Source organism: Cherax quadricarinatus, chromosome 10, assembly GCF_038502225.1.
Source record: "Cherax quadricarinatus isolate ZL_2023a chromosome 10, ASM3850222v1, whole genome shotgun sequence".
Lineage (NCBI taxonomy): Eukaryota > Metazoa > Arthropoda > Malacostraca > Decapoda > Parastacidae > Cherax > Cherax quadricarinatus.
The window spans coordinates 42050033-42072003 of NC_091301.1; the positions used below are offsets into that span (position 1 = coordinate 42050033).

Below are 21971 nucleotides of genomic sequence, written 5' to 3' on the forward strand. Positions count from 1 at the left end.
CATTGAAGCATAAAAGCAAACAATACCTAGATATTGGTGAGGAAGTTTTCATTGCATTTATGGATTTAGAAAAGGCATATAATGTGGTGGAAAGGGGGAGCATTGTGGCAGATGTTGCAAGTGTATGTAAAGGGTGGTAAGTTAATTATAATAATTAATTTTTATGAAGATAGTGAGCCTTAGGGTGGGGTATGTAGGAGTGAGGTAGATTATTTTCCAGTAGAGGTAGACCTTAGACAGGAATATGTGATATCACCATGGTTCTTTAACATATTTTTTAGATGGGATTATAAAAGGTGAATGCTACTGTGTTGAGTGGGAGTTATCACAGATGCTTTTTACTGATAACATGGTGCTTTTGGGAGATTCTGTAGAGAAGTTGCAAAGGTATGTAAAAGAAGGAAATGAAAAGAGAACTTAGGAAAGAGCAGGGTGATGAGAGTAACAAAAAGTTAATGTAATGAAAGATTAGATACCAGATTAGAAGGAGAGAGTATGAAATGAATGAGTTTGGATATTTGGGAATGGATTTGTTGGCAGATGGATCTATGAAAGATGAGGTTAACCATAGAAATGATTAATGGAAAAAGGTGGGTATTACATTGAGACACCTGTTTAGGCAAAGAACCTTTTCCATGGAATCATAAAAGGGAATGTAATGTACCAGAGTATAGTGGTACCAACATTTATGGGTGTGAAGTGTGGGTTTTAAATGTTGCAGTGAGGAGGAAGCTGGAGGCAGTGATGTCATGTCTGAGGGCAATGTGTGGTGTAAATATTATGCAGAGAATTTGTGATTTGGAAATAACAGGAATTGTGGGGGTTACTAAAAGTATTATCCAGAGGGCTGAGGAGGGGTTATTGAAATGGTTTGTTCATTTAGAGAGAATGGCAAATTAGGATGACTTAGAGGATATATAAATTTGAAGCAGCAGGAATGAGGGGTAGCAATCACTCTAGGAAAGGTTGGAGGGAGGGGTTAATGGAGGCTTTGTGTGCAACAGGTTTAGACATCCAACTGGCATGTGAGAGCAATGAAACACTTGTGCAACACATGGAAATCTTTATTGAAGAAACATTTCGCCACACTGTGGCCTCATCAGTCCAATACGAAGTATTGGACTGATGTCTTCAGTCCATCACTCTTGTAGGAAGTACAGCATAGGGCCAGAGAGGTGGCTTATATACTGCAGACAGGCGAGTCAAAGCAGGAGGAAGCGGGATCTCGGTGGGATCTTCCACTGGTGTAAGTAGGTCGTCGTCCAAAGATTGGACAAACGTTGAAGAAGTTTTTGTACCAAGATCCCGTGATATTGCAGTGTATGACAGATGTGATGAATGGTTTTGAAAACCGACAAGTTGAAGAATTGAGACACTTGTGCAACATATGGGAATCTCTATTGAAGAAAAGTTTTGTGCCACAGTAGCTTCATCAGTCCCATACAAAGCAGAAATGGGCAAGGAGAGGAGGAGATTGAGAGTGATGGACTGAACACATCGATTCCAGGCTGAGGGACTGATTACCTCAATCTCCTCTTCTCCTTACCCATTTTTACTTTGTATTGGACTGATGAAGCCACTGTGTGGCGCAAAACTTTTCTTCAATAGAGATTCCCATATGTTGCATAAGTGTCTCAATTCTTCAGCTTGTTGGTTTTCAAAACCATTCATCACACGTGTGAGTGCACGTTAAACAGGAGTGAGAGGAGTTAAGTGATTTTTTTGGGTCACTTTGCCTTGACAGGAGATGGCTGGTTTATTAAAAAATTATACAATATAATGTGAAGAAAAAATGAAGAAAAATTCAGTCATATTTCATCTGGCTGACTGTTCATTCAAGAATTTTGTTGAAAATACACTCATTGAATTATCCACTTCAAACACTCAAGTCAGGCTAACCGGGTAGGTTTTATACTCAATTTTATAAAATAAAAAAAGGCCCCATTGTGATGTCCAAAGATTTGATAGGGCTAAATTATTTCTCTTACCATTATCTTAGAAATTTTAAATAGTTTTTTGCTTTTAACTTTTTTTTATCCACTATTTTAAATCCTCGTATCTTTTTCCAAGTCAGGTAAAAAAAGGAAAGGTTAAAAATCTTTTTGTATTTTGCTCTTCACAAATTTTTTCAGTAACTCGTTAATTTATAGTGTTTGGTTACACCTGCTTATAAATGCTTTGTTTTTCAGTTACGGTTTCAAGGTCAACCAGACATTTACAAGCAGTTCCTAGAAATCCTTCACACATACCAGAAAGAGCAACGACACATCAAGGATGGTGGATCCATACCTACTAGAACGCTTACTGAAACTGAGGTGTATGAGAAGGTAAACAGTTATGTCCGTAGTGCAGAATAACAGTATGCAAACTGATGATACGTAATTAAGGTGGAGCACAAGTTTAAATTTAATGTGAAATGTCATGAATTCTGCTGTATAAAGAAAGAAAATTTAAGTGTAAAGACATGTATGAATTAATCTGCTTCATACATTTAACAAGTACAGTGGAAACTCTACTTAGGAGTTTAATCCGTTCCGTGACCTTGCTCGCATCTGGATTTGCTTGTTTGCAGAAATGGAATTAATGCATTCCAGTGGAATTCCAGGCATGACACAAAGTTCAATATTTCCCTTATATCAACTCTGTGGCTTATTTATCTATTATAATTCATGTAATGTGACATAATAAACATTATTAATAACATAGAAACATGATATATACACTACAGTGAATAAAATACATGTCATTATGTAAGTGGCTAGTAGTAGTGACAGCGGCCATTGTTGGGGTTTACAGGGCCACCACAACGGCCATTCCTGCTCCTTACTACATGTGTAGAGAACCTAGGATAACCCAAAAAAGTCATAGTGACTTATAATTGCTACACTCTTAATGCTACACTTTGTCACTGACTCCTTGCTGCCTAGTATTGTACATATCATAGAAGGGGTACACTGGTACTACCTGGCCAAGTCCTTAACCCTCCACCTAGTTTATCTATGATTTCCTGCTTTAATTCCATGGAAATAATCCTCTTTTTCTTCTCATTACTGTCCTTTGCACTTGCTTTCTTAGGACCCATGGTTAGAAACAAGAAATAACTGCAAGAAACTTAAAGAAAGCACAAGAATTCCCTTCACAGCGAGTGGAGTGGACTGAGCATTGTTTTGATACTGCCGTCTCATGGTGGCATTCGGAAACTCACTTATAGTATAGGGTACAACAAGGTTGTTTTCAGGGTACAAGGTCTGCCACTGCTGCTTCATGTTCTGTCACTGCTGCCTCATGATGTCTGCCACTGCTGCTTCATGATGTCTGCCACTGCTATTTCATGTTGTCTGGCACTGCTACTTCATGATGTCTGCCACTGCTGTCTCATGATGTCTGCCTCTGCTGCCTCATGATGTTTGCCACTTCTGCCTCGCGATGTCTGCCACTTCTGCCTCATGTTGTCTTCCACTGCTGCTTCATGTTGTCTGCCACTGCTGCTTCATGATGTCTGCCACTGCTGTTTCATGATGTCTGCCACTGCTGTTTCATGTCTGCCACTGCTGCTTCATGTTGTCTGCCACTGCTACTTTATGTTGTCTGCCACTGCTACTTCATGATGTCTGCCACTGCTGCTTCATGTTGTCTGCCACTGCTGCTTCATGTTGTCTGCCACTGCTGCTTCATGTTGTCTGCAGCTTCTGCTTTATGTTGTCTGCCACTGCTGCTTCATGTTGTCTGCCACTGCATTTCATGTTGTCTACCACTGCTACCTCATGATGTCTGCTCCCACTTTTGCTGTCATGTTGAAGAGCTTTCCAATATGTGAAGGTTGAGGGGCAGTGCCAGTCAGACAGGTATTGGACAGTGATGCCATTTGCTTACTCTTGAACATCGCCAAAGACTCGAACATTTCTGCTACTTTGAGCTCAATTTCAAGGTACTTTTTGTCTTGAAACCAATCAAAATCATATCTATTTCTGTAGTATATCTTCCATTCTGTCAAATGAGGCCCATATAACGAGAATACAACCATAAAAACCATACAAAAATATACTGCTAAGGGGAGGCTAATGGCTGAGAAGTGAACTCCGTTATTTATGGTCCGATTTGTTTAATTTTTGGTGTACGTTAAGAATCATCTTTCCATCATACATTTCCCAAGTTTCAAGAAGATAGTCCAACAAACAACTGAGATACAATTCCCTAGATCAAGAGCAAGAGCCCCTCACCAATGTCAAGGAACCTCCCTTGAGGCCTGCTCGCATCTGGAAGTAAAAAAAATCGACCAAGCGACTGCTCGTATCTGGAAAAACTTACTCGTGGATGCACTCGTAAGTAGAGGTTCTACTGTACAACAGAAGGGTTTTTATGAATTATGCAGTTATATTAATTTTTGTGAGGAATGGAGTGGGCAGTAATCATGAGTCCTAAAGCTCTTGTCATATAAGGAATAAAATGCTAGCTTATTAACATTTTGCACTGTACAGTGGAACCTTGACTTAGGAGTGTCCCATTGTACGAGGTTTTTGAGATACGAGCCATCCCTGGGTTGATTTTTTGCTCTGAGTTACGAGCCCGCTCCCCCCGCTTCCCTCTCAACCCAAAACCTGGACACCTCACTGGTTTATCTATGATTTCATGCTTTAATTCCATGGAAATTATTTTCTTTTTGTTCTCATCACTGCCCTTTACACTTATTTTCTTAGGACCCATGCTTAGAAAAATGAAATTTAGCCAAATGACTGTCAAAAATCTAAGCAGAGCATAAGAGAACTGCTCCCACAGCGAGGTAAACAGTGAACTGAGTTGGTGGACTTCGTTATTATAATAATAATTATTATTATTATTGTTATGATTATTATTAGTGTTATTAATTTAGGTAACTGGAGCACAGATCCAATTCCCTAGATCAAGAGTCCTTCACCAGCATCAAGGTTCCTGGGCTCTTCATCTAGGGAATTGGATCTGTGCTCCAGTTCCCTAAATTAATAATAATAATAATAATAATAATTATTATTATTATTATTATAATGATAGAGCTTCAGTTCCCTGGAGTTTACCTGGAGAGGGTTTTGGGGGTCAATGCCCCCATGGCCTGGTCTGAGACCAGGCCTCATGGTGGATCAGGGTTTGATCAACCAGTCTGTTACTGCTGGCCTAAATTAATAATAATATATTATTATTATTACTATTATAATGATAGAGCTTTAGTTTCCTAAATTAATAATAATAATTATGATATAGCTTCAGTTCTCTAAATTAATAACAATAATAATAGTTGTAATAAGAATAATCATACTTATATAATAATTATATTAGTAGTGGGGAGGTTGAAGAGGGTTGGAATAGTTTTAAAAATGCAGTACAGGTCGGCCATCACTAATCAGGCATCACTGGGACCTGTAGTGTGCCGGATTAGCGAGTTTGCCGGATTACAGAGTGGTTAGGTTAGAATGCACTTAACCTGTCAGTAGAGAGACTTTCTGCTACATCTTCCTCATTTTCATCACTGCTTTCTCCTCCACTGGCTTGCTGCTGTGGATTTACAACAAACTGCGCAATTCCTGAGTCAGTATAATGATGAAATTTGAAATTATGCTAGATGAAATTAGTGCCGGATTACTGATGGAACTGGATAACTGATTGCTGAATTAGTGATGGCCGGCCTGTATTAAAATGTGGGGCAGAAGTTTGTGGTTATAGGAAGGTGGGTGCAGGAGGGAAGAGGAGTGATTGGTGGAATGTGATAAAAGAGAAAAAGGTAGCTTATGAGAGGTTTTTATGGTGTTATAAGAAGAGTAGAGTGTATGGAGAGTAAAGGAAAGGTGAAGAGAGTGGTGAGAGTGCAAAATGAGAGCAGATAGTGGGAGAGGCACTGTCAAGAAATTTTAATGAAAATAAGAAAAATTTTGGAGTGAGTTAAACAAGTTAAGAAAGCCTAGGGAAGGAATGGATTTGTCAGTTAAAAACAGAGTGGGGGAGTTAGATGGGGAGATGGAGGTATTGGGTAGATGGCGAGAATATTTTGAGGAACTTTTAAATGTTGACGAAGAAAGGGAGGCGGTAATTTCATGCACTGGCCAGGGAGGTATACCATCTTTTAGGAGTGAAGAAGAGCAGGATGTGAGTGTGGGGGAGGTGCGTGAGGCATTACATAGAAGGAATAGGAGTAAAGCAGCTGAAACTGATGGGATCATGACAGAAATGTTAAAAGTTTTAGAGTTGGTAGGGGATGTGTAGATCAAGTGTTTACATTGAAGCATATATGTGAAAAAGTATTTAGATAAAGGTAGGGAAGTTTTTATTGCATTAATGGGTTTAGAAAATGCATATGATAGTGGAAATGGGAGCAATGTGGCAGATGTTGCCAGTATATGGAATAGGCAGTAAGTTAATAAATGCTGTAAAGAGTTTTTATGAGGATAGTGAGGCTCAGGTTAGGGTGTGTAGAAGAGAGGGAGACTACTTTCCAGTAAAGGTGGGTCTTAGACAGGGATGTATAATGACACCATGGTTGTTTAATATATTTATAGATGGGGTTGTAAACGAAGTAAATGCTAGGGTGTTCAGGAGAGGGGTTGGATTAAATTATGGGGAATCAAATACAAAATGGGAATTGACACAGTTACTTTTTGCTGATGATACTGTGCTTATGGGAGATTCTAAAGAAAAACTGCAAAGGTTAGTGGACGATTTTGAAAGTGTGTTTAAAGGTAGAAAGTTGAAAGTGTACATAGAAAAGAGTAAGATGATGAGAGTATGAAATTATTTAGATAAAGAAAAGCTGAATATCAAATTGGGGAGGAGAGTATGGAAGAAGTGAATGTTTTCAGATATTTGGGAGTTGACGTGTCAGCGGCTGGATTTACGAAGGACGTGGTTAATCAGAGAATTGATGAATGAAAAAAGGCGAGTGGTGCATTGAGGTATATGTGGAGACAAAAAATGCTATCTATGGAGGCAAAGAAGGGAATGTCTGAAAGTATAGTAGTACCAACACTTATATGGGTGTGAAGCTTGGGTTGTAAATGCTGCAGCGAGGAGTCGGTTGGAGGTAGTGGAGATGTCCTGTCTAAGGGCAATGTGTGGTGTAAATATTATGCAGAAAATTCGGAGTGTGGAAATTAGGAGAAGGTGTGGAGTTATTGAAAGTATTATTCAGAGGGCTGAAGAGGGATTGTTGAGGTGGTTTGGTCATATAGAGAGAATGGATCACAGTAGAATGACATGGAGAGCATATAAATCTGTAGGGGAAGGAAGGCGGGGATAGGAGTCGTCTTCGAAAAGGTTGGAGGGAGGGGGTAAAGGAGGTTTTGTGGGCGAGGGGCTTGGACTATCAGCAAGCGTGCGTGAGAGTGTTAGGAGTGAATGGAGACGAATGGTATTTGGGACCTGACGACCTGTTGGGGTTGTGAGCTGGGTAATATTTAGTGAAGGGATTCAGGGGAACCGGTTATTTTTATATAGCTGGACTTGAGTCCTGGAAATGGGAAGTACAATGCCTGCACTTTAAAGGATGGGTTTGGGACATTGACAGTTTGGAGGGACATGTTGTGTGTATTTATACATATATGCTTCTAAACTGTTGTATTCTGAGCACCTCTGCAAAAACCGTAATTGTGTGAGTGAGGTGAAAGTGTTGAATGATGATGAAAGTATTTTCTTTTTGGGGATTTCCTTTCTTTTTGGATCACCCTGGCTCGGTGGGAGACGGCCGACTTGTTAAAAAAAAAATAATTGCAATAGTAATTATTGTAATGGTAGAGCTTCTGTTCCCGAAATTAATAATGATAATAATTCATAATACATTTGTAATAATAATTCAGAATGCTGCCGCTAGATGGCATATCTGATGCCATAACATCGTTCACATGTTTACATTGCTGTGGGAGCAGTTCTCTCATGCTTGCTTCCATTTTTTAGTCATTTGTCTAATTTTTTTTTTCTAACCATGGGTCCTAAGAAAGTAAGTGCAAAGAACAGTGCTGAGAAGAAAAAGACAATGATTTCCATGGACTTAGCCAGGCAATACATCATACGCCACACCCTCAGCATCCCCCACCCTCAGCATCCCCCACCCTCAGCATCCCCCACCCTCAGCATCCCCCACTCTCAGTATCCCCCACCCTCAGCATCCCCCACCCTCAGCCTCTCCCACCATCTCTACTCCAAGTGTGTAAGTACATGTACACTTTTTACCAACAGTTTTTATACGATATCTCTTATTTATAAATACATTGTTTTAGCGTTTTCCTTAGAAAACTAGTGATCTACTGCAGTTAGCCTCAAAAATACTACGTTTTCTCTCACAGTAAGAACATGGGAAGATGCTATAGTCAAAGTTAAACAGATATGGTGGACGCCTCTGCCACCGCCACCATATTATGGTCTATTTTATTTATTCTAAAGTATATATCATATTTCTGTGTCAATTTTATCGTTTATTATGTCATATTAGATGAATTGTGATAGATAAATAAGCCGTACAGTTGATAATAGCATCATATTCAAGTATTTTTTCTCGTCTCTCCAGAGTCCAGGAACAGATTAATGGCTTTTCAATTAATTTAACCCTTTGACTGTTTTGGTTGTGTATATACGTCTTACGAGCCACTGTTTTTGACGTATATATACTCATAAATTCTAGCGGCTTCAAATCAAGCAGGAGAAAGCTGGTAGGCCCATATGTGAGAGAATGGGTCTGTGTGGTTAGTGTGCACCATATAAAAAAAATCCTGCAGCACGCAGTGCATAATGAGAAAAAAAAACTCCGACCATTTTTTTTTTTATTAAAATGCCGACTTTGTGGTCTAGTTTCGTATAGTATTTATGGTTGTATTCTCGTTTTCTTGGTCTCATTTGATAGAATGGAAAACATATTATAGAAATAGAGGTGATTTTGATTGGTTTTACTATGAAAAGAACCTTGAAATGGAGCTCAGTTGGGGAAATGTTTGATTTTTTCCGATGTTCAAAAGTAAACAAATGATGTCATTTTCCAATAAATGTCCAAGTGGCCATTCTAATATGCAGTCATGAATGGGTTGACTTTATTTATACAATTATTACAATATTGCAGTAGTCTGCATAACAGTATTTCTTCTATTTTTTGTTTGAATAAAAATTCAAAATAGAAAGCTAGAGTAATATCAGAGGGCCCAGGAGACATGACTGATGAACAAAGAAAATGTTATTTTTGAGCCAGGAATGTCTGCAGTGTTCATTCTGGACCCTATTTTGAAATTGTTATATTTTTTAATTTTTGCAAAACTGGCCAAATTGCAAATTTCTGACCATGTTATTGGGTAGTTGAAATTAGTAAATAGGCAGTTTCTTGTACTCAGTCGATAGAAAAAATGGAGTTCTAAAGAAATAGCTATGTGTTTGGTCGACTGGAACAATGGAATTAGCTGAAAATAGGGCTCAAAGTGAGCGAAATCGCCAATTCGTAAATATCGCCGAGGTCCCTAACTTCGTGAGAGTGTAATTCCATCAGTTTTCCATCAATTTCATTCTTTTGGTGTCATTACAATCGGGAAAAGATTCTCTATCATTTCATAAGAAAAAAAAAAAATTTTTTTATTTTTGTTGGAAATTTTGCACCACCAGGAGACAACTCAGAATTTGGGGTTGCGACAGTCAAGGGGTTAAATGAGGAAAATTAATTTCATGTATGAGTGTATGAGGAATAAGTTTACTGAGTATACCAGGAAAAGTGTACGGTAGGGTTATAATTAAAAGAATTAGAGGTAAGACAGAATGTAGGATTGCGGATGAGCAAGGAGGTTTCAGAGTGGGTAGGGGATGTGTAGATCAAGTGTTTACATTGAAGCATATATGTGAACAGTATTTAGATAAAGGTAGGGAAATTTTTATTGCATTTATGGATTTAGAAAAGGCATATGATAGAGTGGATAGAGGAGCAATGTGGCAGATGTTGCAAGTATATGGAATAGGTGGTAAGCTATTAAATGCTGTAAAGAGTTTTTATGAGGATAGTGAGGCTCAGGTTAGGGTGTGTAGAAGAGAGGGAGACTACTTCCTGGTAAAAGTAGGTCTTAGACAGGGATGTGTAATGTCACCATGGTTGTTTAATATATTTATAGATGGGGTTGTAAAGGAAGTAAATGCTAGGGTGTTCGGGAGAGGGGTGGGATTAAATTTTGGGGAATCAAATTCAAAATGGGAATTGACAGTTACTTTTTGCTGATGATACTGTGCTTATGGGAGATTCTAAAGAAAAATTGCAAAGGTTAGTGGATGAGTTTGGAAGTGTGTGTAAAGGTAGAAAGTTGAAAGTGAACATAGAAAAGAGTAAGGTGATGAGGGTATCAAATGATTTAGATAAAGAAAAATTGGATATCAAATTGGGGAGGAGGAGTATAGAAGAAGTGAATGTTTTCAGATACTTGGGAGTTGACATGTCGGCAGATGGATTTATGAAGGATGAGGTTAATCGTAGAATTGATGAGGGAAAAAAGGTGAGTCGTGCGTTGAGGAATATGTGGAGTCAAAAAACGTTATCTATGGAGGAAAAGAAGGGAATGTATGAAAGTATAGTAGTACCAACAGTACTTGGGTGGTAAATGCAGCAGCGAGGAGATGGTTGGAGGCAGTGGAGATGTCCTGTTTAAGGGCAATGTGTGGTGTAAATATTATGCAGAAAATTCGGAGTGTGGAAATTAGGAAAAGGTGTGGAGTTAATAGAAGTATTTATCAGAGGGCAGAAGAGGGGTTGTTGAGGTGGTTTGGTCATTTAGAGAGAATGGATCAAAGTAGAATGACATGGAAAGCATATTAATCTATAGGGGAAGGAAGGCGGGGTAGGGGTCGTCCTCGAAAGGGTTGGAGAGAGGGGGTAAAGGAGGTTTTGTGGGCAAGGGGCTTGGACTTCCAGCAAGCGTGCGTGAGCGTGTTAGATAGGAGTGAATGGAGACGAATGATACTTTGGACCTGACGATCTGTTGGAGTGTGAGCAGGGTAATATTTAGTGAAGGGATTCAGGGAAACCGGTCATTTTCATATAGTCGGACTTGAGTCCTGGAAATGGGAAGTACAATGCCTGCACTTTAAAGGGGGGGTTTGGGATATTGGCAGTTTGGAGGGATATGTTGTGTATCTTTATATGTGTATGCTTCTAAACTGTTGTATTCTGAGCACCTCTGCAAAAACAGTGATAATGTGTGAGTGTGGTGAAAGTGTTGAATAATGATGAAAGTATTTTCTTTTTGGGGATTTTCTTTCTTTTTTGGATCGCCCTGCCTCAGTGGGAGACGGCCGACTTGTTGAAAAAAAAAAATGAGTAAATTGAGTTATGAGCTAGCTCCTGGAATGGATTAAACTCGTAAGTCAAGGTTCCACTGTATATCGTTACCAGTTGTGGGATGGGGGGATTGAGAGGAAGCAGTGAGAGGCAGCATGGTGGGAAAGGAGTGGGTGTTGAGCATGGTAGGAGGGAGAGGTATTAAAGATGATGTGAAGGAGCAGGAAAAACAGGGTAGATAAGCAGTATAAAGAATATTTTGAGTATGCATTATTTGCCATCAACTTAGAAAAAAAAGAAAAAGGCAAATATGCCTGTTACTCTTACAACTTATGATGTAAGTTTGTTGTAATTAATAATAATTCTTCCCTATACAGGTTGCTAAGCTATTTGAAAACCAAGAAGATTTGTTGCAAGAGTTTGGTCAGTTCCTCCCTGATGCCACAAACAATTCTGCAGCCCAGGCTGCAGTTTCTGACTTTATGGACCAGTATCGCACTCACCATGGGGTAGGCTATCAATATACTTTGATATGATGCTTTGTCACTCATAGATATTGAGTTTTTTTTTTTTTAATACGCTGGTTAACTATTACCAAGGCAGGGTGACCCAGAAAAGAAAGTTTCACTATCATTCACACTATCATAGCCAGTCTTGCCAGAGGCATGCAGATCCGACAGCTTAGATGCCACTCGATACAGCAAATATCACAAACCCTTCCTTTAGAGTGTAGGCAATGAACTTTCCACCTACATGACAGCTAACTGGTTTCCTAGAATCCCTTCACAAAATATTACCCTACTCACACTCCAACAGCTCAAGTCCCAAAAACCATTTGTCTCCACTCCTGTCTAACATGCTCACACTCACATGTGCCTGTTGCATGTCCAACAGGCATACAACAGGCACATGTGAGTGTGCCTGTTCCATCCATTCCTAGGATGACTGTTACCCTGATTTCCCTCCACTATAGATTTTTGTACCTTCCAAGTCATCCTAGTTGCTCCAGCCTTTTTTAAATGACCAAACCTCCTCAACAATCCCTCCTCAGCCCTCTGAATAATACTTTAAGTAACTGCGCACCTCCTAATTTCCACACTACACATTCTTTGCATAATGTTTATGCCACACATTGCCCATAGTCACGACATCTCCACTGCCAAAAGCCTCCTCCTCGCTTCAATATTCACAACCCATGCTTCACACCCATATAACAGTGTTGGTACCAATATGCTTTCATAAATCCCCTTCTTTGTCTCTACAGATATGCCAGTGCACCTCCTCCCTTTACACCGGCCATTTAAAGTGCAGGCATTGTACTTTCCATTTCCAGGACTCAAGTCCGACTAACTGGTTTCCCTGAATCCCTTCACAAAATATTACCTTGCTCACACTCCAACAGCTCATCAGGTCCCAAAAACCACTCGTCCCCATTCACTCCTTTCCAGCACGCTCTTGCATGCTTGCTGGAAGTCCATGCCCTTCGCCCACAAAACCACCTTTACCCCGTTTACTCTTTAATTCTTTAGTTTACTTCATCCTTCACATGCCCATCCACCAACACGTCCACTCCCAAATCTCTAAACACATTCACTTCTGTGCTCCCTTCCTCCCTCCAGTCTGATATCCAATTTTTCTTTTTTTAATTTGTTTGATACTCTCATCACATTACCCTTACCTATCTTCACTTTCAACTTTTGCACACCCTCCCAAACTTGTCCACTAAGCTTTGCAGCTTCTCTTCAGAAACTCCAAAAGCACAGTATCATCAACTGTATCAACTCTTACTTCATATTTAATTCTGTATAATTTAATCCTACCCCTTTCCCCAATACCCAAGCATTTACTTTTTTTACAACTCCATCTCTAAATATGTTTAAACAACCATGGTGACATCACACATTCCTATCTAAGGCCTACTTTTACTGGAAAGTAGTCTGCTTCTCTCCTACATATCCTAATCTGAGCCTCAGTATCCTGATAAAAACTTTACAGCTTTTAGTAATTTACTATCTATTTCATATGTAAAGTAATAAATAGCAACCACCCAGGGAGGTACTACCATTCTGGCAAATGAGCATGAAATAGAAACCTGTAATAGCTTTACACAGTGGTTGGATTGCGGGTCTTTTCTTTCTCACATGAACCTTCAAGATAACAGGTACATCTTGCTATTTCTACTTAAATTTATGTCACACTACATGAAAGCATATCCACCCATTCATGAAAGCACACACACCCATTTGAGTTTTCTTCTATTTTCTTAATTTTTTTTCAATGCATAGGCCATCTTATTTCATATCATTTCCATGGGGAAGTGGAAAAGAATCTTTCTTCCATAAGCCATGCATGTCATAAATGGCAACAAAGGTTCCAGGAACGAGGGGCTAGTAACCTCTCCTCCTGTATAAATTTTTAAATGTGAAAAAGAAGAAAAATGTTAGTTTTCATCTTTTTTTTTTGGGTCACCCTGTCTTGGTAAGAGATAGCTGGTATGTTGGAAAAAGAAAAAGACAGTAATAATCATTGGAGAGAAAGGGGGATAGGGCTTATTACAATTCTTTTTTCATGACCCCCTCCCCCCCCTGTGCCTGAATACCTCACTGGGGTCAATATAATATAAATACATTGTGATCTTTAATATGCTTAGAAGAACAACCTAATACAGTGGACCCCCCGCTTAACGATCACCTCCCAATGCGACCAATTATGTAAGTGCGTTTGTACGTGTATGTTTGGGGGTCTGAAATGGACTAATCTACTTCACAGTATTCCTTATGGGAACAAATTCGGTCAGTACTGGCACCTGAACATACTTCTGGAATGAAAAAATATCGTTAACCTGGGGTCAACTGTATTTAGACGAAAGTATTATGTATAGTTACCCTTGTGTAATGTAGGAGTTACATTTTAGAGAATCAGAGTGTTAAAATTTATTTACAGGTATATGAGCTGAAGACTGCTTGCAAAAAATATGATAGTTCTAAACATTTTTGTTAACAATTTTCTCCATTCATTACCTATAAAATTACTTTTTACTAGTGTACACCTTTACTTTCTTCTGTTAGCTGTGTTGTTGAGTGTGGCACACTGGTATATTGTCGAGTCATGACCTCTCTTTGTTGAGCCCTTGGTACATTTGAACATTAATCATAATGGTAGAGAGCAGCCACGCAGGGAGGTACTACCGTCCTGCCAAGTGAGTGTAAAACGAAAGCCTGTAATTGTTTTACATGATGGCAGGATTGCTGGTGTCTTTTGTCTGTCTCATAAATATGCAAGATTACAGGTAAGTCTTGCTACTTCTACTTACACTTAGGTCACACTAAACATACATGTACAAGCATATATATACACACCCCTCTGGGTTTTCTTCTATTTTCTTTCTAATTCTTGTTCTTGTTTATTTCCTCTTATCTCCATGGGGAAGTGGAACAGAATTCTTCCTCTGTAAGCCATGCGTGTTTAAAATGCCGGGAGCAAGGGGCTAGTAACCCCTTCTCCTGTATATATTACTAAATTTAAAAGGAGAAACTTCAGTTTTTTCTTTTGGGCCACCCCACCTCAGTGGGATACGGCTGGTACGTTGAAAGAAGAAGAAGAATTGTTTTATATCATGGTAGGATTGCTGGTGTATTTTTTGTCTTGTACAAATGCAAGGTTTCATGCATGTCTTTCTACTTCTACTTACACTTTGGTCACACTACACACACATGTACAAGCATATAGTATACGCACATCCCTCTGGGTTTTCTTCTTTATTTTTTTACTAGTTCAGGTTCTTGTTTATTTCCATTATTTCCATGGGGACGTGGAACAGAGTTCTTCCTCCATAAGATGTGTGTTGTAAGAGGCGACTAAATTACCAGGAGCAAGGGGGCTACTAACCTTATCTCCTGTAAAAAATTTTTTTTTTTTAACAAGTTGGCCGTCTTCCACCGAGGCACGGTGAACCAAAAAGAAAGAAAATCCCCAGAAAGGAAATGCTTTCATCATCATTCAACACTTTAACCTTACTCACACATAATCACTGTTTTTGCAGAGGTGCTCGGAATACAACAGTTTAGAAGCATATACGTATAAAGATACACAACATATCCCTCCAAACTGCCAATTTCCCAAACCCATCCTTTAAAGTGCAGACATTGTACTTCCCATTTCCAGGACTCGAGTCCGGCAATATAAAAATAACCGGTTTTCCTTGAATCCCTTCACTAAATACAGTGGACCCCCGATTAACGATATTTTTTCATTCCAGAAGTATGTTCAGGTGCCAGTTCTGACCGAATTTGTTCCAATAAGGAATATTGTGAAGTAGATTAGTCCATTTCAGACCCCCAAACATACACGTACAAATGCACTTACATAAATACACTTACATAATTGGTCGCATTGGGAGGTGATCATTAAGCGGGGTTCCACTGTATTACCCTGCTCACACTCCAACAGCTCGTCAGGTCCCAAATACCATTCTTCTCCATTCACTCCTAACACGCTCACACACGCTTGCTGGAAATCCAAGCCCCTCGCCCATAAAACCTCCTTTACCCGTCCCTCCAACCTTTTTGAGGATGACCCCTACTCTGCCTTCCTTCTCCTACAGATTTATATGTTCATGTCATTCTACTTTGATCCATTCTCTCTAAATGACAAAACCACCTCAACAACCCTCTTCAGCCCTCTGACTAATACTTTTATTAACTCCTCACCTTCTCCTAATTTCCACTGCCTCCAACCGCCTCCTCGCTGCAGCATTTACAACCTATGCTTCACACCCATATAAGAGTGTTTGTACTACTATACTTTCATACATTCCCTTCTTTGCCTCCATAGATAGCATTTTTTGTCTCCACATATACCTCAATGCACCACTCGCCTTTTTTCATTCATCAATTCTCTGATTAACCACGTCCTTCGTCAATCCATCCGCTGACACATCAACTCCCAAATATCTGAAAACATTCACTTCTTCCATACTCTCCTCCCCAATTTGATATTCAGTTTTTCTTTATCTAAATAATTTCATACTCTCATCACCTTACTCTTTTCTCTGTACACTTTCAACTTTCTACCTTTAAACACACTTCCAAAATTGTCCACTAACCTTTGCAGTTTTTCTTTAGAATCTCCCATAAGTACAGTATCATCAGCAAAAAGTAACTGTGTCAATTCCCATTTTGTATTTGATTCCCCATAATTTAATCCCACCTCTCCCCCAAACACCCTAGCATTTACTTCTTTTACAACCCCATCTATAAATATATTAAACAACCATGGTGACATTACACATCCCTGTCTAAGACTTACTTTTACCCTGAAGTAGTCTCCCTCTTTTCTGCACACCCTAACCTGAGCCTCACTATCCTCATAAAAACTCGTTACAGCATTTAGTAATTTATCACATATTCCATATAGTATTTGCAACATCTGCTTCCCTATCCACTCTATCATATGCCTTTTCTAAATCCATAAATGCAATAAAAACTTCCCTACCTTTATCTAAATACTGTTCACTTATACACTTCAATGTAAACACTTGATCTACACATCCCCTACCCACTCTAAAACCCCCTGGCTCATCTGCAATCCAACATTCTGTCTTACCTCTAATTCTTTCAAAAATAACCCTACTGTACACTTTTCCTGGTATACTCAGTAAACTTGTTCCTCTAGTTTTTACATTCTCTTTTGTCCCCCTTCCCTTTATATAAAAGGACTATACATGCTCTCTGCTAATCCCTAGGTACCTTCCCCTCTTTCATACATTTTTTTTTTTCAACAAGTCGGCTGTCTCCCACCGAGGCAGGATGACCCAAAAAGAAAGAAAATCCCCTAAAAGAAAATACTTTCATCATCATTCAACACTTTCACCTCACACATAATCACTGTTTTTGCAGAGGTACCCAGAATGCAACAGTTTAGATATATATATAGTCGGACTTGAGTCCTGGAAATGGGAAGTACAGTGCCTGCACTTTGAAGGAGGGGTTTGGGATATTGGCAGTTTGGAGGGATATGTTGTGTATCTTTATATGTGTATGCTTCTAGACTGTTGTATTCTGAGCACCTCTGCAAAAACAGTAATAATGTGCGAGTGTGGTGAAAGTGTTGAATGATGATGAAAGTATTTTCTTTTTGGGGATTTTCTTTCTTTTTTGGGTCACCCTGCCTCGGTGGGAGACGGCCGACTTGTTGAAAAAAAAAAATGTATAAAAATACACAATACATGTATATCCCTCCTAACTGCCAGTATCTCAAACCCCTCCTTTAGAGTGGAGGCATTGTACTTCCCATTTCCAGGACTCAAGTTCGGTTATGTAAAATAACCGGTTTCCCTGAATCCCTTCACTAAATATTACCCTGCTCACACTCCAACAGCTCGTCAGGTCCCAAATACTATTTGTTTCCATTCACTCCTATCTAACAGGCTCGTGCACGCTTGCTGGAAGTCACAGCCCTTCAGCCACAAAACATCCTTTACCCCCTCCCTGCAACCTTTTCGAGGACGACCCCTACCCCGCCTTCCTTACCCTACAGATTTATACACTCCATGTCATTCTACTTTGATCCATTCTCTCTAAATGACCAAACCACCTCAACAACCCCTCTGACAATTACTTTTATTAACTCCACACCTTCTCCTAATTTCCACACTCCGAATTTTCTGCATAATATTTACACCACACACTGCCCTTAGGACATCACCACTGCCTCCTCGCTGCAGCATTTACACCCCAAGCTTCACACCCGTGTGAGAGTGTTGGTACTACTATACTTTCATAGATTTCCTTGTTTGCCTCCATAGATACCTCAATGCACCACTCACCTTTTTTCCTTCATCAGTTCTATGATTAACCTTCTCCTTCATAAATCCATCCGCCGACACGTCAACTCCCAAATATCTGAAAACATTCACTTCTTCCGTACTCCTCCCCACTTTGAAATCCAATTTTTATTTATCTAAATCATTTGATATCCTCATCACCTTATTCTTTTTTTTTGTTCACTTTCAACTTTCTACCTTTACACACACTCCCAAACTCGTCCACTGCCTTTGCAATTTTTCTTTAGAATCTCCCATAAGCACCGTATCATCAGCACAAAGCAACTGTGTCATTCCCCATTTTGTATTTGATTCCCCATAATTTAATACCACCCCTCTCCCGAACACCCTAGCATTTACTTCTTTTACAACCCCATCTATAAATATATTAAACATCTATGGTGACATTACACATCCCTGTCTAAGACCTACTTTTACCAGGAAGTAATCTTCCTCTCTTCTACACACCCTAACTTGAGCCTCACTATCCTCATAAAAACTCTTTACAGCATTTAGTAATGTACCACCTGTTCCGTATACTTGCAACATCTGCCACATTGCTCCCCTATCCACTCTATCATATGCCTTTTCTAAATCCATAAATGCAATAAAAACTTCACTACCTTTATCTAAATACTGTTCACGTATATGCTTCAATGTAAACACTTGATCTACACATCCCCTACCCACTCTGAAACTTTCTTGCTCATCCGCAATCCTACATTCTGTCTTACCTCCAAATCTTTCAATTATAACCCTACCGTACACTTTTCCTGGTATACTCAGTAAACTTATTCCTCTATAATTTTTACTATCTCTTTTGTCCCCCTTCCCTTTATATAAAGGGACTATACACCCTCTCTGCCAATCCCTAGTTACCTTCCCCTCTTTCATACATTTATTAAACGAAAGTACCAACCACTCCAACACTGTATCCCTCCCTGCTTTTAACATTTCTGTCATGATCCTCTCAGCTCTAGCTGCTTTACCCCCTTCATTCTACGTAATGCCTCTCGTACCTCCCCCACACTTATATTCTGCTCTTCTTCACTCCTAAAAGATGGTATACCTCCCTGGCCAGTGCATGAAATTACCGCCTCCCTTTCTTCCTCAACATTTAAAAGTTCCTCAAAATATTCTTGCCATCTACCTAATACCTCCATCTCCCCATCTACTAACTCCCCTACTCTGTTTTTAACTGACAAATCCATATGTTCTTTAGGCTTTCTTAACTTGCTTAACTCGCTCCAAAAATTTTTCTTATTTTCATTAAAATTTCTTGACAGTGCCTCTCCCACTCTATCATCTGCTCTCCTTTTACACTCTCTCACCACTCTCTTCACCTTTTTTTTTTTACTCTCCATATCCTCTGCTCTTCTTATAACACTTCTACTTTGTAAAAACCTCTCATAAGCTAACTTTTTCTCTTTTATCACACCCTTTACTTCATCATTCCATCAGTAAACTTAATCCTCTATAATCTTTACAATCTCTTTTGTCCCTCTTTTCTTTATATAAAGGGGCTATACATGCTCTCTGCCAATCCCTAGGTATCTTCCCCTCTTTCATACATAATTTTTTTTTCTACCTTTCCCTCTTTCATACATTTTTTTTTTTTTCAACATGTCGGCCGTCTCCCACCGAGGCAGGGTGACCCAAAGAGAAAGAAAATCCCCAAAAAGAAAATACTTTCATTATTCAACACTTTCACCTCACTCACACATAATCACTGTTTTTGCAGAGGTCCTCAGAACACTACAGTTTAGAAGCATATAAGTATAAAGATTCACAACATATCATACATTTATTAAACAAAAATACCAACCACTCCAACACTATATCCCCTCCCTGCTTTTAACATTTCTGTCATGTTCCCGTCAGTTTCAGCTACTTTACCCCCTTTCATTCTACATAATGCGTCAACCCTCCCCCACACTCACATCCTGCTGTTCTTCACTGCTAAAAGATGGTGTACCTCCCTGGCCGGTGCATGAAATTACCGCCTCAATTTCTTCTTTAACTCGCTCCAAAATTTTTTCTTATTTTCATTTTCATCTGCTCTCCTTTTGCAGTCTCTCACCACACTGTTCACCTTTCTTTTACTCTTCATATACTCTACTCTTCTTATAACACTTCTGCTTTGTAAAGACCTCTCATAAGCTAACTTTTTCTCTTTTATCATACACTTCATAATTCTACCAGTCACTCCTCTTTCCTCCTGCATCCACCCTCCTATAACCACAAACTTCTACCCCACTTTCTAATACTGCATTTTGAAAACTATTCCAACTCTCTTCATCCCCCTCCCACTACTGATACTTACACCAGCCCACCTTTCTGCCAATATTTGCTTATATCTCACCCGAACTTCCTCCTAACTTAGTTTATACACTTTCACCTCCCTCTTACTTGTTGTTGCCATTTTCCTCTTTTCCCATGTATCTCTTACTCTAAATGTAGCTACAACTAAATAATGATCTGATATATCAGTTGCTCCTCTATAAACTTGGACATCCTGGAGCCTACTCATCAACCTTTTATCCACCAATACATAATTTAACAAACTACTATCATTACATGCTTAATCATACCTTGTATATTTATTTATCCAATTTTTCATAAAATATGTATTATTTATTACCAAACCTCTTTCTACACATAGCTCAATTAAAGGCTCCCCATTTTCATTTACCCCTGACACCCCAAATTTACCTACTACTCCCTCCACAACATTTTTGCCCACTTTAGCATTGAAATCCCCATCCATTACTCTCACACTTGGTTCAAAACTCCCCATGCATTCACTCAACATTTCCCAAAATCTCTCTCTCTCCTCGACACTTCTCTCTTCTCCAGGTGCGTATACACTTACTATAACCCACTTTTCACATCCAACCTTTATTTTACTCTTCATAATCCTTAAATTAATACATTTATAGTCCCTCTTTTCCTGCCATAGCTTATCCTTCAACAATATTGCTACTCCTTCTTTAGCTCTAACTCTATTTGAAACCCCTGACCTAATCCCATTTATTCCTCTCCACTGAAACTCTCCCACCCCCTACAGCTTTGTTTCACTTAAAGCCAGGACATCCAGCTTCTTCTCATTCATAACATCCACAGTCATCTCTTTCTTGTCATTTGCACAACATCCTCGCACATTCAGACTTCCCAATTTGACAATTTTCCTCTTTTTAGTAATTATTACAGGAAAAGTGGTTACTAGCCCATTGTTCTCGGATTTTAGTTGACTTTTACAACACGCTTGGCTTACGGAGGAAAGATTCTTATCTTATAGAAAGGAAATGGGGCTCATAAAAATAAATTCATTTAAAGAGGGAGGCATCTGTAATTACAAGGAAGATGATCACAGTTATTCATCCAACAATTCTGAGGCAAGTGCTAGTTCGACCGTCAGAAACTGCAGGAAAAGTAGGCCCTAATTCCTCTATGTGGCACTACATTTAAGACAATCTAATACATTCGTGTAAGAGCCCAATTTTTGACTGTGTACTATTGCCTCAACTAAACACACGTCTAATTTGAACAACCTGTCTCTGATATTGTATAATGAGTGCTTATCATGCTTAATAATTGCCTATTCTACAATATTCCTTTCAAGCCAAGAGGAACAAGGGAAGATGACTCTTCTTGCTAATTTGCCGGGTTATTACAAGCTCTAATATGGTTAAAAATTGCATTCGACTCCTATGCTATACGAATCGAATAACGGTGTCGTGAAATTCTCACTTCTAATTGTTTTCCCTTTCTCAAATAAGAGAGACGGTAGCTGTTGCAACTAATTCTGTCGACACCACCAGCACGCTATTGGGGCGAATTCTTTATCAGAATGCTTTTAACAGTCCATGAATTTTTAAATACTACTTGTATCAC

General features: G+C 39.2%; 1 protein-coding gene across 1 annotated transcript in view; it reads left to right on the forward strand.

Moving 5' to 3' along the window:
• The window catches only part of LOC128688051 (SIN3 transcription regulator family member A), a 223203-nt gene that overhangs the window by 33966 nt on the left and 167266 nt on the right, over positions 1–21971 (forward strand). The window contains 2 exon segments of the mRNA XM_070083829.1: positions 2190–2327; positions 11632–11763. Coding sequence (XP_069939930.1) covers positions 2190–2327; positions 11632–11763 — 270 coding nt within the window.